This window comes from Anopheles marshallii, chromosome 3 (assembly GCF_943734725.1).
Source record: "Anopheles marshallii chromosome 3, idAnoMarsDA_429_01, whole genome shotgun sequence".
Classification (NCBI taxonomy): Eukaryota; Metazoa; Arthropoda; class Insecta; order Diptera; family Culicidae; genus Anopheles; species Anopheles marshallii.
Genome location: NC_071327.1, coordinates 70,195,020 through 70,210,393, shown reverse-complemented (window position 1 = coordinate 70,210,393; position 15,374 = coordinate 70,195,020). Strand labels below are relative to the sequence as shown.

Below are 15,374 nucleotides of genomic sequence, written 5' to 3'. Positions count from 1 at the left end.
CCTGGTGCCTTCGGTGCTTTATTGGGGGTGCAAACTGGGTGCAGTGATTATAAATTTATAGGCGACGACTCTGACAACCATCTTTGATAATCCTATGCAAAAAATTGATTGTGTCTGTAGCCCGCACCTTTGACAGCGGAACAAATGTGGACGGGTTTAGGATATCGCTTCGAACACTGGAAGCTTGTGAAATTTGCGGAGTTTGCAAATCATGATTTTGTAAATTAAAATAGAAACGCAGCATTAGAATTGTGATGCAGACGGTATATCAACGAAATTTGGGATGTTTCTGCTTATTTTAAAAAGTCCCTTATTTTTTTAAATTCTCCCCTTAGGTGTACAAATACTTCAGCATTCAGCACTCATTCAGCACAGCTGTCAAACGGTGTTGATGGAAGTATTTCAACGAAAAGCATCCTCGAGATCATTCGAATTTTAGCAACTCTAGTAAGGAAGTGAAAGCGCACGGCGCCCGGGTAGATAAAATATGTTTCCCCGTGCAATTTTCCATTTTCGCCAGTCATCCTACAGCTTAGGTAAGTTGAGATACGGCCGTCGTTGTACAGAAAAGCCGAACTGTTTCGTAAGCGAATGACGTTCGTTGCACCATGTAAACGGTTCGAAGGGGTTCAGCTGCTGGGGCGCGATTGGTTCTTGTGTGTTTGTTTTGCTCGGTAGAATTTTTGTGCAGTGAAAGCATGGTAAAGCAAAGCGCTTCGTTTTAGTAAAATATTTGTAAGATAGTGGAAAAGATCAGTCTTACGACGTTGATAGTTGTCCGCACCATCGGAACATATCTGCCAGCCTGGTGCTTTACGCCTGAGTGCTGTAATCTGAGCATTGCACATTATTGAGCAATTGGGTAGCGTCAATTTTCTCCCACATGGCGTCGGCACCTTCCCCGGTCTTTTCCACCATGGATGTGCTGGAATCGGTGCTAGTAAAACTCAATGAAGAGGATTACAAATCAGCCATTGATATCATTGCCGATCCGGCAAACGATACGGCGATAAAGCTCCAGTCGATGGATCTGGTTTCACTGATAGCCAGCAATCTAACCGATGCCAATGCCGAAAATAAACCCGAACTGTATTCGGCCACGGAAACAATCTTGAACCGTGTAGCTCAAAAGTGCAGCCCACCGGAAGTGCTGTACGAATTGATGGAAAAAATCCGCACCACTTCGAATGACGAGGTGTTCACCAGCATACTGAAAACAATGCAGATTTCCGTTTTACGCCTTCCGATAAAGCGTGCCCGTTGTCTGGAGTGGGTGTTTCAAACAATCATTGACTATTTGGACAAAATTCCGCTGCCCGAAGTGCTGAACAAGGATATGGAGGAGCGGGAAGAAGATCTGTTGGAGTGTGAAGAGTCCATCCGGCGATTGTTGCAACTTTATATCACATTGCTGCTGTTTCTGGAACCGATCGTTAAACACCTGGCCAATCAGCCATCAAGCGATGTATTCTTCGACTCAAGTCTAACGCAGAAAAATGCATTGATATGTTTCTTGTTACGGCTAATGGGGAAACTTTTTCCCATTCTGCAACTGCAAAGAATGGAGCAACCGAGAAAAACGTTACGCCGTCCGGCGAAATTACCAGGTAAACATCGACGAACGCGTACCGATAGATCTTCCTCATGCTAACTTCAGAACAATTCACCTCATTTCAGCCGGCAAAAGCTATTCGATCCAAGTAGCGGAAGACATGATCAGATCGTTTATGCTGCTCGTGAAAGATCCACTGTTTCTGCTACCGTACGGTGAAAAACGTAACAATCTTCAAAGCAAGCGAAAGAAAACCGATTCCGAAGAGAAAGCAAACAACGATTGTTTTCTGTACCACGAAACGTATACAACGGAGGGGTTTGCTGTGTTGTTCTATCTTTTGCTCAGCGAAGGTTTACTACCGGATACTGTGCCTCAAATTTACCAGCGCCGCTATATTTTTGAGCAGGGTTTGCGCTACGTTGTGATTTTGCTGAGCGGCGAACGTACCGTCGTGTACTTCAAGGGCATTCGATTAGCTCAAGCGTTGGTTAATTCGGTAAAGGAAGTCAAACTTTGCGCGCGAGACCTAGGGGCACCAATCCACAGCACGTTCTGCGAGCGGTATGTTCGAGCATTGGAAAGATCGGGAAGTGTGCGCAACCGAGATGTTGGCATAACCGTGCTAACAGATTACATTCACACGTTTGACGATGAAGGCCGGTACATGATTGTGGCGCATATGCTTAAAACGTTCGAAGACGATTCGGTACGAGCGTATGCGATCACCGTCTATAAGGATTTGATAAGCGGTGATATGCGTGAGAAAATGGAAGAGCAACGCCTCGTCCGATGGTACAGTGGGGAAGTTTTGCAAGACATGCTCACCAACCATATATGTGTGCTGAGGAAAGGCGTCAAGACGGATCTGATAGATAGTAGCTATAGCATTACAAGTGCACTGTCGGCACTGTGGGTACTGTTGAAGACTGATCAACGCAACAGGAGCCACATATGGGACTATTACGTTACGCTGGAGAAACAGTTTCTGCTCGAGCTTAGGAAGGCTATTGATTTGACCCGTGCGCATTATCAAAACGAAATGAAAGTAACTGCGGAAGACAATAATCCAGCAACGGTGGGTGTGCAACAATCGGCCGAGATTACAATTAGCACACTAAACGGAGAGTTGCCACCGGTTATGACTAGCGAGAAAAAGGTAGAACTGTGTCAGGGAATGCTATTGCGGTTGGATATGTTGGATTTCCAGTTAGCTAGAGTTAATGGAGCAATTGAACAAATGAGACGTACTACCGATAAAAGCGGATCCAAGCAGTCGATGGATATTGAATAAATTTGTTTTGAAACAGAGATTAAAAAATCGTTTTTTTGTTTACATAATTATAAATTGCAACCTTTTTCGCACACATTTTTTTTAACTAGTTTATCTAAATTCTTTATTTTAGGTAGAAATGTGCTGTCAAATTCTAGAGTGATCGGGAAGACTGAAACTGCCAAGACCGTGAGTACGATTCCTGGCAGATGTTTTGGAAGCTCCGGAATTCTTCAGAGGGCGACCGAAAGTTTTGACGATTTCCGAGCACGGGAAGAGAAGAAAGAGCAGGAGTATGCAAAACAACAGACAGCTGGTTCGACTGGTACGAGTACCGGCACAGCACATAACGACACATTTTCATCCACAGCGGACGACCAGGAGCCGGCCGATCCCGCTGTGGAACGCACAAAGGCAATGATCCTGGATGCAGCGCTAGAGTTTGTACAATCACACGGCTGGTCGAAACAGGCCATTGCAAAGGGAGCTGAAGCAGTCAACTATCCAAGCGTTAGCCACGGGTTGTTTCCACGCGGCGGAATAGAGCTCGTGCACCATTTCTACAAGCAGTGCAATCTAAAACTCATCGACTACCTCAAGCAAGAGACGGCGGATGTGGAAAAGGTTCCCAATCCGTCCGATTTTGCGCGCAAAGCGATTGAATTTCGACTCCGTATGCTTGAACCGTACCTGAAGTATTGGCCACAGGCACTCGGGCTGATGGCGTTGCCACCGAACGCACCACACTCATTGGCGAACGTGCTAACGCTAGTGGACGACATTTGTTACTACGCAGGAGATCGTTCGGTCGATGTAAGGGAACTTCATCCGGCGTACCTGTGTTGACGTGCAAGTTTTCTTATTTTGCTCTTTTTGTACCATTTCAGTTTAACTGGTACACACGACGCATTGGGTTGGCGTGTATCTACAAAACAGCGGAGCTTTACATGTTGCAGGATACTTCGGTTGGGTTTGAAAAAACGTGGAAATTTCTCGAACGTCGCATGGAAGAGGCTAGCTTGGTGCACGAATTTCTGGTCAAATCCGAAGATGCCACGCATCACCTGCAGAATGCCGTTGGTTCGGCCTTCACCACGGTAGGCTGGAATTGTTTAGCAACTTAGAATGTATCTTAATCTTGAAGGTGCTTTCCTATCGTTCCAGGCACGAAACATTCTGGGGCTAAACTTTGATCGTCGATGATATGACTAGACGTGTTTGGACACAGAATATGAGATCCGACAAGGCCGTAAAGGAAGCTGTTCCTCGCAGTTAGTCAAAGCCATTTCACGGTCATTACATTCAGTATACCAAAAACCATTTTTTTTGGCTCAGGAATGACACAAATAAACGAATCAAGTAATTAAAATGGTAAGAACTAAACCTAACAACTGGCTAAAATTTCGTAGTACAGGAAATTTCCCAACGGCACTGTTAGTTTCATACATTAGAACTCCTTTTTTTATTGTTTAATCAATCAATTCTCTTTTTATCTTTGGTGATACAATCGTGACAAGGACAATTATCTATGTACACGTAATGTGTTTGTGTGTGAGTGTTTTCTCGTTTCTGAAGACAACTAAGGTCGCAAAGAACTTTATCCGGATCTTCCGGGTTGGAATTTATCTACCTTGCTAAGATGAATGGAGCGAATAGTATTGGTTGTAGTGCTTGTTGCCCATTATGGATGACGAAACGTACTGTTTGAAACGTGATCATGTTATACAGAGTGTATTCCAATCGGCCGCTCATCTTCTTCATCTGATGTCGAACTCGCACTGAGAACCAATGCTGGATGTTACCTAATTGAGATTTCACTGATACGAAGGATATTATGCTGTCCTTCGCAGTTATGCAACGCAACCATCCAATTATCCAAATGCCTAACCTACAGATCGTAGAAGTTCTCCTCGACATATTCCTTCAGCTTTTCCGGCAGTGGCAGTTCGTCGATCGATTTCGCATCAATCTTTTGCCGTATGATAAACCGGCATAAATGCTGCAGGGAGGAAACTTCATAGAATCGGTTGACCGGCCTGGTAAGACGGACAGGGAACGGAGGCATTAAGGTTGTGTCCTGCTTCACGTAACCTATCACGCCGTATTCAGATTTTTTCATCGTATCCTGTATCAAGTCTACCATCGTTTTGTATGGTGTGGGTGTAGTTAAGCCTGAAAATGACCTGAAGGAAGGAAGAATCACGGATTGCAACATTCTGCTAGTGAACACGGACATAGTGGGTCGAGGGCAGAAAGCTTACCAGTAATTGTTTTCAAAGTCAATACGACAGTGCAGCGTTATGGCGGAGCTTCGAAAGCTGACCGTGAACTGATGCTTTTCGGTCTGTGAATCGCGTACCAGAAACGTCCCGTTCACCTTCTGGGCAAGCCGTTTCTGGGCCGCCAATCGTGTCAGTTTGCCCCAGTACCAACCGTACTGTAGCAGATCGATGCGCATCTGTGCCATCATGTCGTCCATGTCCGGAGCGCTCTGGTCGGTCGTGGCGGCGACGGATGATGGGTCCACCAACGATGGCCTTCTTTCTTCGGTCGTATTTGGTTCAGTATCTCTACTGTTCATTATCACAGGCAGGTTCGCGTTGGGCGATGAAAACCGTATCGGATTCTGGGCATGCCGCTCAATAACGATCCGCGCAAAATCACTTCCACACGTATCGGCCGGAAGTCGATCCTGTGCCATACCATTGCAGCGATTCGTATCGTTGCAGTGCGTGTTTACGGTGCTGGCGTTTGTCGTGGTTGTCGCCCCCAGTGTGCTGGTCACATTCGGCTCAAATGCTTTCACTTTGACCGAGGTAAATTTCTTCTGGAACCGTTTGCGCAAGGTGTAAAACACGCTACCACCTTCGTGTTGACTGTTGTGATTGTTTTCATCGCTGGTAAACAACTCATCCTTGACAGGTCCCGCACTGTTGTCGTTCTTCTTGCTGTGGGCTGTGGCCACCACCACGGTCGTGGCCGACGAGGACCGCTTTCTTCGGAGCGATAGGAACCAATTGAACCGACAAATGCCGTCCACCGACGATGTACGGGGAGCGGTGGCCGCTTTCGAGATTCGGTCGGTGTTGGGCCGTCCACAAGCTTCCGCTGCGACGGTGACGCTGTCCGTCTCCTGCTCCATTGTCATCGATGGTAAAATCTTTCGGTCTTTGCCGTACTGAAGCGACGAAAGCACACACAAAAGGAACGATATTCACATTAGATAGAGCTAAATCTTTTGAGCACCACGGTTAGAAATTGCTTTGCTTTAGGTTTGGAGTTTTGTTTGGCTGGGTCCGTAAATCTTGCACTGGATTACGGGGCCAACGTTGAAGCCATTCTTGTTGATAGAGAATGTACGGAAAAATATCGGAATGTTTCGGAGAGCGAAAATATGACAGAAGCTGGTTGCAGAGAGAAAAAAATATGTCTGCAGGGTTCGACAACCACATTCTCAAACGAACACAGCGAAAAGGCCTTTTCTTTGCACGATATTTCAAATATTCTGCTTTGTGGAGATTGAGCATAAAAAATTGCTGATGCTGTAACGTACATGTTTACTTATTTGTACCATGTTTATTCAAAGTTTTTAAACTTAATTTTACATCGAATTTATTTTCTTATCTGTGTGCAAATCGGGTTCGTGAATATTTTGACCAATTCACGTATGCTGTAGGATTGGGAAGAGCAAGGAGCTAGTCACTCTACAAGACTTGGCCTAGTGGATCGTTAAAACGAGAAGAATTGATTCGGCAAATTTTCGATCTTTTTGTTGTTGTCCAATCACTAGAACATGCATCTTGATTCACTTCTTTTGCTTCATCATTGGCACAACAACCTTAATACGTTTTCTTTGACTTTACCCGTAGCTGGACATTCTGCGTACGGGAGATTGGATTTTGGACCGGTTTTGTCGTGTGAAGATTGACGTCGCTACCAAATACACCACCGGACCGCACTAATTGGACCTCGAATTTATAGATTACTCATATTTTACTTAACTTAAAGTCGAGTTCACCAACCTACTTCCAAATCGATGCCAAATTCGTCTATCTTCTGTGCTGGAGTATGGAACACAATGGGAAAAAATGAAACCTTTTAAAACATCGATTAAGCCATTTCATAATAGTGACGATAGTGTAGTGTACCTATTGGCCTATTGCATTGCTTATGGCAAAGATCTTTAAAAGATCATTTAAGTATAGTTTCTACATTTTTACTGTACTGTACTTGAACACAATGTGCAATTACAACGTGCTCAATGAAGAAGTTCTTCAAGATGTCTTCAATGAGCATTAAGAAAACAGTTTCTCCTATGCTTGCTCCAATGGATTGCAGTATCCGATCGTGCCAGAGTCGCTGTCCTCAGCCACTATCGGTAACGGTCGTTGCTGTGTGTTTGTGAATGAAGGGCTCATCAATCGATGATCGCTTAATTCCATGCTGAGCTATTTCTTTTCCCTTCTTGCGCAGTTATCAGTCTAGCTGACCAATACAAATACAGTTCCCCCGCGGCAAGAGATAAGGCGTTCGGCGTGCGTTAACAGCCCCGGAGGCCGCTAGAGGAAGAAAGCATCAAAAGTGCTCAAAGAATAGATTAAGGACTTCAGTCTAGTGCTGCGAGTCGACAAGTGCGCGGTCTGTGCGAGTCGTTAGTTCTTCCCGTGGTTGGCCCCCGCTTGATTAAGGGCACAATAGGAAGAAAGTGCTTCAACCGTTGACTGTGCCGCTGTGCCGTGAGGGTGTCAGCGTAGTGCGGCAAATCCATTCGTACGGTACCGCGGACGCACACGTTACCGAGCCGCATTCGAATCGCCAACATGCCCGAGATGGTTGCCTTCAACAGCCCGGAGACGGTCATCCCGACCATCTCCGAAACCGATCGGCCACGGAAACCGCTGAAAAGGAGAACCAGTGCGCTGAACACCATACTTTACTACCTCGACCTAGAGCAGCGTTCCGGCGAAGATGCCAAAGAGAACCAGTGCATCCGAATACTTAGTGAGTTGAGTGTTACATTTTCAACCTCCTACCCACCGGCAGCAGACATTGTTGGAACGATTGCAGGCGAACGCGAGCGTGTTTCGCAGTGCCCATCGTACGATTTGTTGATTACGCACTGGTGTCTTCTGGTGTGACCATGTGCCTGACAGCTGAAATGGCAGGTGAAATGTGATGGCTTCCCAAGTGGTAGATTTAAATAATGAACTGCGCCTGACCTCTGGCGCCTTATCTGTTCGATTTATCATGGTTCGGGGCACCGAAAAAAAATAAGGGACGGTCGTCGAAAGTGAAACGTAAATGCGCGTGGTTGGTTCATATCGCGATCGTACTCGTTTCACTGCTCATGCTCAACACTCACTCGCTCTCTCTCTCGCTCTATGTTCGCCTCGTGAAATCATTACCAAACGAACAAGTGCGGCTGTGATTTGATGGTGTGTATTATTTTGCTGTTTTAAGACCGACACATTTTTGCTTCCGCATTAGATTCTACGCGCGCACAAATCATCACTATTTGCCTGAGCCGTCTTGAAGCTCCAGTCGTTAAAGTGCCCCCGGTGCCTGGCGCTTTGCACGTCCACATTTAACGCAGCTTTCAGCGGTGCGATCGTCACAGCATCAGCGATTAATCAACAACGCGGCCGACAATCGGTGATATGGGCGATCCATATTCGGGACTGTTACATTCGCCGTACAGGACGCAATATCAATTTTTGTGCACGAAAACATGACATTACGGGTCAAGGTGATGTGATCTTGGGTGTGCAGAGCAGCGCCGACCAGCAGCCGAGTTCAGCCGAGGTGTAATGATGATGGAAGCTTCTTGATTCCCTTGTCGTTGGCCACTAGCCTCTAATCTAGCAGGAAGTATGTGAAGCTTTAGATTACACCCTGCTTAAGTCGGGCCCCAGCGTTGCTGCCGCTATTCAATTAGGAACAAAAGTCCTTTGTATGGTTGACTGAAAATGTCGTTGATCACCTCACCAATCGATACGGTGACGCCATTTTGCCGCGCCGTGCACTTTGGGTCGTCACCGGCGCTCGCGGCGACGGTTGTGCACAATCGGCAGCGGCCTCAAACCGTGCACATTCTGCTTTTTTTGTTTTCTTTCGCCTCGCCGTGTTACGAGATTTTGCCCGCCGAGTGCAAAATGGGCGAGCATTATCGCGTAGCGTTGATCTTGCCGGTAGACCCCAAGTCATGTCAAGGAAATTGAAAACATACCCTTTTGTTCGTGCCACGCTCCTCCGGAATCGGAAGAAATGCTTTTTTTTACGACCGTGTGTACATGACACACATAGTTCTGGGTGTTTGGTGATCGCTGAATGTACCACGAAAAAAAAAAAAAAGGAAGACACATGCTCGTACGAATTGGTTCATTCGGATCGATCAGCTGAAACAACCCGTAATCACTGTGTGGAGGGGACATCAAAATCCTTCCCCACAAAGGAGTAGCGTTGCGAATGGTTCTCGTGCGATAATCAGTCGTTTGCCGCTACTGTGCGCTTGTACCAAGGCTGCGAAAGGTCACTAAGCACGCATCTGAACACGCTGTTGATAATAATTTGGATCCTTTCATCAAGCGCCATAAGTGATTAATAGCTGTGTGTGCGAGGTTAGACAGCCACAGGCCTTTTGATTTGCCATTTACAAAATCGTTGTTAGACTAAGGGTTTGTCTCTTGATGGATGGATATCTGTTCAAACACATTTAAAGCATATAATCAACCTAAGCCTCTTGTCCCATGGATATGATCTTAGTGCATGCAGTAGTCAAAAAATGATAGCTATTCGTCAACGCCATTGACGCTGGTTTGAATAATTCGTCTAGATCTCGTAGCCATAAAGGTAGGTCATATTATAGGTTTAAGCCGTTTAAGCCGACTATTAGGATTGAATTCTCTGGGAAACTCACCGCCACATTTTGACCTCCTTCAATCAGTGTTACTCAAGGAATCATTCTCATCAGCGTTTGAATTAACCTCTCGAGCGTCTTCCTTCCAGTTCCAGTAACTTTTAATAATGAACTATTTGAGAAGTTTTACAATTAGTTATATACGTTGTCTTGCCTTAGGGGAGACTGGAGTTTGCTTAGCTAAGTATATTTTTCTTTAGTGGATCAAGATCCTTGGAAGCCCAGGGTGGAATGGTAGTTGAGGCCCCACTGGTGTCTAATTTCAGAAAAGCTGGTGTTCAATACCCTACACTACATCTTTCTCTGGGGTAATATCCTAGGTTAATATCAGCGTACTCCGTTAGATCCGCCACCGATATTTGTACTTTCAACTCTTTAATGATTGACCAAATTTAGCTCAAACTCTTAAATAAATGAGCAGAGCTAATAACATCAGTTAACCTGATAGGTTTCACTCTGTTTCGTCCGGAGATTCCTCCGGGAATTCCGATTTCTTGGCAATTCTTTGTCTTTGTGATGCGCGTATTAAAGTAATTTACTCAATTCTACTGTCAGTTCTTCCTGATTTTCTTTTTTTCCTTCAAGAATTTATCATGAATTCGGATATTATTCCCTCACAATAAGAGGAGGATCCTGATTTATTAGGCCAAATGTAAAGATACTTGGATGTGATATCGCAACGACATTGTCAACAACAACTTCATCCCAGTTCTTTCGCTTCTTTGACCTACGTACACTGCCCAAAGCTGAGACTGAGATGACCGGCCCAATTCTAATGACTTATTAGACCAATCATTCTATTGAACATCTTGTCTGATGTGTATAATAGGATTCCGTCAGCTCTGATCGTATTCTCGAAATCGCAATCGGATCGGAGTTTGGACAGAACTTTAGATAATTAAATGTTTCAACAGTGCTTTCTCTATTTCCATCAACTTTTTTACGAATGCGTAAGCAGTCTTAATATAACAATTTTCTTCACATACTTATGACTTTTTCTCTCTGCTTTTCAGTATTTGCCGTTCTATTTCTAGTATTTGTAGCGAGTGCAATTGGATTCTTTATCATGTGGTGCACCAACATGTACAACAATTCCCTACTAAAGGTAGTTGAGACCAAATGGGTTGCTTTAGACCGTTAATCATTAATCCAACACTTTCTTCATTTGTTTTTAGCAATTAATACTTAAGGAAAATTCCACTGCTGCCGAATGGTGGGCCAGACCGCCCGTGTATCCGCTACTTAAGGTGCACGTATTTAACTACACTAACGCGCAGGAGTTCCTCGACGGGAAAGCGTCCAAGCTGCGGGTGGAAGATTTGGGCCCGTACGTTTACAAAGAAACGGCAAAGAAGGTGAACGTATCGTACAACGGTGACGGAACCATCTCATACCGGGTAAGTGCAAGAGCAATCTTCCAACTCAGCGCCGGCAATAGTCACGATTCTGTCCGTTTGCTTGCTTTCGGCAGGAGTATCGCGACATTCAGTACCTACCGGAGGAATCGAAAGGCAAACCGTTCGATCAGGTCGTGGTACCGAACGTGGTGTTCCTTACCGGTGTGTCCAAGAAGCGTGTGGAGGGCACCTGGAATCAAATCACGTTCAATGTCGCCGCTAGTACGGCTGGCTCATCGGCGTTCATCAAAAAACCGGTCGAATCCTTGCTGTGGGGATACGAGGACGAATTGCTAAGTCTCGCCAAATCCATGTTTGGCACAGAAATCGAAACGTCCAAGTTCGGAATGCTAATGACAGTAAGTACGATCCGGCGTTGACGGATGTCCAACAGCGAGTTGCGTCTATAAGTGTTGTTCTGTTTCTTCTGCTCTCGCCCCAGCGCAACGGTACGAGTGCGGAGAATTTCACCGTCTTTTCCGGCGAATCTAGTCTGCAGCAGCTGGCCATTATCAAACACCTGGACGGTAAGCCGCGGCAAGATTTGTGGCACACGGACGAGTGTGATCATGTCGGCGGTACCGATGGGTCCCAGTTCCCGCCCCATCTGATGGACCGCAAGCAACCGCTCAAGGTGTTCATCAAGTCGCTGTGCCGAAAGTTCCCGCTCGTCTACGACAGTGAGGTGACGGCACTGGACGGCATCCCGGCGTGGCGCTACAAAATTCCAACCAACGTGTTCTCGCATCCGGACGAGCACATGCCGAACCATTGCTACTGCCATCTGGACACCGGATCGTGCCCGCCGAGCGGGTTGTTCAACATAACCGGCTGTTCGATGGGTGCGCCCATCTTCGCCTCGTTTCCGCACTTCTACACCGGCGATCGGCAGCTGATCGAGTCGATCGAGGGCGTGGAACCGGTACAGGAAAAGCACGAAACGTACGCCGACGTGCACCCGCGGTTAGCATTCCCGATTGACGGTGCGTCACGGTTCCAGATCAACGTGCAGGTGCAGAAGGCAGCCATGGTTTCCGGTAAGCGAGGTTCCGTGCGAGGATCTTCAAAACAAGCGCCAAAGCAAGTAACGTTTCGCGTCTGTCATTATTGCAGGACTTGAAAAGTTCAAGGAGGGCCAGTATTTACCGGTGATCTGGCTGGAGGTTGTGCCGGGTGTCATCTCGGACGAGCTGCGCGCCATGATCTACCACAGCACGTACAGTGCGAACGCGATCCAGATGTCACTGCGTGTCGGTACGCTGGCAATCTTTGTGCTTTCGTTCGTGCTGCTCATTGCCAAATGCTACTACCATGCGAGAAGTTCCAGGAAAAAGTAACGCTCAGCGGATTCGTAAGCGTAAACCGAAACGCTGGTGGAGTATCGCGCCGAAAAAGCTCCTGCCCAACACTAATTGCACTATGAATACTCACAAATTCGCTGAGCGTTACGGAGTAAGACCCGTTCGGTAATGCCGCCTCCATGGCGCGTGTGTGCCCTTCTGCAGTAATCGGCATAGGGTGTACGCTCAGTGTTCGAATCATTCGAACAGCAGGTTGTTTGATACGCAGCTACAAGTGCCCTCGTTAGACGTTTCGTTTTTATTATCTTAAGATGAGGTTTAGGGTTCTCATAGCCCCCACCTGCCCTGCTATTCTCTCCGCGTTAGTGCGCAACTAGATGTGCCAGTTTAGTAAGAAATAAGCTAGAATACGTTTTACGTAGTTGTATCTGTTTTGTTTTTTTGTTTTTTGCTTTATCTTGTAAATTAACCTCCTCTCCCATCCCCCATCCCTCCAAGCGTCTTAGCCCGATCTAATCCGTATCCGTATGTGTGTAGTGCGATAGTTTTTCCTGCTTCAACACCACCCCCTTTCTCGCCATCTTGCCGCTGATTGCTGATACGCGATGCGCTAGGAGCGGGGGAAAAAAATCGCTTCAGAACGTGCCTCGATGCGCTGCATTGCATCCCAACGGCAGCGTGTAGCAGCCCCGTACCGCTAAGCTATTAGTGGGCCAGATTGTTTCAGTACTGCGTATTACAGGGCCCTCCGCGCCGTACACGTTTTGCTGCCGCTGAGAACCGTTCGGTGGCGGTCTGATAATAGATAATGATAATAGCCAAGCCGTTTGCCGTAGAGTGACGTACCACAATGCAGGCAATAAAACAAATTCGTTGCAGTTGTGTGGATATAAAGCTGATCGTATCCGATGCATCGAATACGCATTGTTCGATTGGAAAGAAAGACAACAGAACAGACTGCCGGGTATTTGTGTTGCCTCGTACGGTGGCTTGTTGATGATCTAATATCTCATCATGTTTGCATATTTTTGAGGAACTATTTTTTTCTTCTGGAATATGCAAATGTAATGATTCTTTAGCTTCGTAATAATGCATGCGTGATTTGAGTACAGGTGTCGACTCTCCATAAGCTTAACAGAATATACGGCTGTAGAATATACGGCCCAGATATAGAGGCGCACTTTCGAAGCCATCCAAGTCAGCACCGACAACAACATTGAGGTTGAGACTGGTTCAACTGGTTTATCTACAGAGGAGTGAGGATTCTGAGGAAACTTGTCTACTCAAAGCGCCTGTCGCGACGAACGAAGCTGGGACTATAATAGAACTCATATAGTACTCGCATACACCTCTGAGATATAGACTATCCAAAACTGATAAAACCCTCTTAGCCGCGTTTGAAATGAAGATGCTCAGAAGGATTTATGGCTCCGTATGTGTGGAAGGACAATGGAGGAGCGGCTATAATTACTGTCTTAAAACGAACTCTCCCGGCTCCGGTTGGCTGGTCACGTCATGAGAATTACACCGGACAACCCTGCCCGTAAAGTCCTTTTAGGTTGTCCATAGAGGACGGAGTGATGGAGTTGATGCGTCCACCAGAAAGGCCGGGATAATGGATTAACAGACGAAGACGCTCGACCGCGAGCGAATTGGAGGACTCCTGCAGCAGGCCAAGACAGCGAAGCGGTTGTAGCGCCGGATAAGTAAGAAAATCATGGAGCCATAGCCAGAGGTTGTGAAGTAGAATATGAAGACGAATATCTGGAGTTATTTGAGAATTGAATTTATGAAGAATATCTCCAACTGGAGTTATTTGAAAATTGAATTCTTGAAGAATATCTCCAACTGGAGTTAGTCGAGAATTGAATTCTTGAAGAATATCTCCTACTGGAGTTATTCGAGAATTGAATTCTTGAAGAACATCTCCTACTGGAGTTATTCGAGAATTGAATTCTTGAAGAACATCTCCAACGTCTTGCCAGTCGGTAATTTCCAGAAGCAACTACCAGACCTTCTCTAGGTCTCGCCTATCTACACAGGACAGCTCTGATACCAATTCCTAACAGAACCCTTCCTTCGTAGTCAGGAGTTGGCAACAATGGCTACATATATCCAAGAAATGCCCTACATGGTAGTCGAAGATCTGCTGATGTTGTTAATATATCTTTGTATTACTTCAAACCAATCCCACAAAATGGAGAGTTAGAAAGATAATACGCAAGGGGCTATATTAAAACCATTTGATTACTTCGCATCCCTGCATCAATGTGCGACGGTTCACGTAATGTCTGCCCACGAAAACAAAAAAACACAACCGAAACTTTCCATACACTCCCACGAATATGCATACATTTAGCATTCGTCGATATTGCTAACCTTTCTAATATAGTCAACAACCATCTTTCTCTAAACCAAACGCCAAAGCCACGATTTTCTGTTCCATGTCTGGGCGTGTGTGCGTGTGGGTGCAAGAGGACGCAATTATGACGTGTCTGTATTTGGTCTTTTACGTTATGTGTGCAAGTTTCACCATGAACTATATTGAGCAAGCAAAATAAAATAAAAAAAACCAAACCATTATCATTTTTGTATAATTCATCAGCACATTTTGCTCACGCGCCACCGTTAAACGATGCCGGGTTGCTTTGAGCGTGGAGTTGTGTTCTGCCTGCCTTGGGACTTTCCTTCGCCGAAAACGGTGTGCAGTGCAGTTAGTGGCCAAGCTTCCCGAATCGCTTGGTCAAAAGTTGGCTAGCGTCACGGTGCGGCAGTACATAAGCAAAGCAAACAGCGTTCTTCACAATTAGCAAACACACCACTCTGGACGGCTTCGGGAGGCTGAAGTTTCTCCCCGGCCTGGCCACCGTTGAAGTCTCTCGAGTGAGTAACCGAACCCGATGGGTGCCGAAACGCCGAAGGTAAGGAAATGGAA

At 46.0% G+C, this 15,374-nt stretch overlaps 4 protein-coding genes across 4 annotated transcripts; 3 read left to right on the top strand and 1 right to left on the bottom strand.

Annotated features, from left to right (window-relative positions):
* The first annotated feature begins 487 nt into the window (after nucleotides 1-487).
* LOC128712131 (ubiquinone biosynthesis protein COQ9, mitochondrial) lies at nucleotides 488-4,028 on the top strand. The gene is made up of 4 exons (XM_053807026.1): nucleotides 488-536; nucleotides 2,959-3,638; nucleotides 3,713-3,922; nucleotides 3,990-4,028. The coding sequence occupies exons 1-4, from the start codon at nucleotides 488-490 to the stop codon at nucleotides 4,026-4,028; spliced, it is 978 nt and encodes a 325-aa protein (XP_053663001.1).
* On the top strand, nucleotides 884-2,846 carry LOC128712130 (uncharacterized). Its single transcript, XM_053807025.1, has 2 exons — nucleotides 884-1,607; nucleotides 1,678-2,846. The coding sequence occupies exons 1-2, from the start codon at nucleotides 884-886 to the stop codon at nucleotides 2,844-2,846; spliced, it is 1,893 nt and encodes a 630-aa protein (XP_053663000.1).
* Nucleotides 4,029-4,713: 685 nt separating the features above from the next.
* LOC128713495 (suppressor of cytokine signaling 6) lies at nucleotides 4,714-5,973 on the bottom strand. Its single transcript, XM_053808354.1, has 2 exons — nucleotides 5,087-5,973; nucleotides 4,714-5,008 (listed from the first exon to the last, which is right to left on the bottom strand). Exons 1-2 carry the CDS (start codon nucleotides 5,971-5,973, stop codon nucleotides 4,714-4,716), a joined length of 1,182 nt encoding a protein of 393 aa, XP_053664329.1.
* Nucleotides 5,974-7,645: 1,672 nt separating this feature from the next.
* Nucleotides 7,646-12,475, top strand: LOC128710807 (scavenger receptor class B member 1). The gene is made up of 6 exons (XM_053805660.1): nucleotides 7,646-7,826; nucleotides 10,755-10,846; nucleotides 10,917-11,138; nucleotides 11,213-11,497; nucleotides 11,581-12,175; nucleotides 12,252-12,475. The coding sequence occupies exons 1-6, from the start codon at nucleotides 7,646-7,648 to the stop codon at nucleotides 12,473-12,475; spliced, it is 1,599 nt and encodes a 532-aa protein (XP_053661635.1).
* The last annotated feature ends 2,899 nt before the right edge of the window (nucleotides 12,476-15,374 follow it).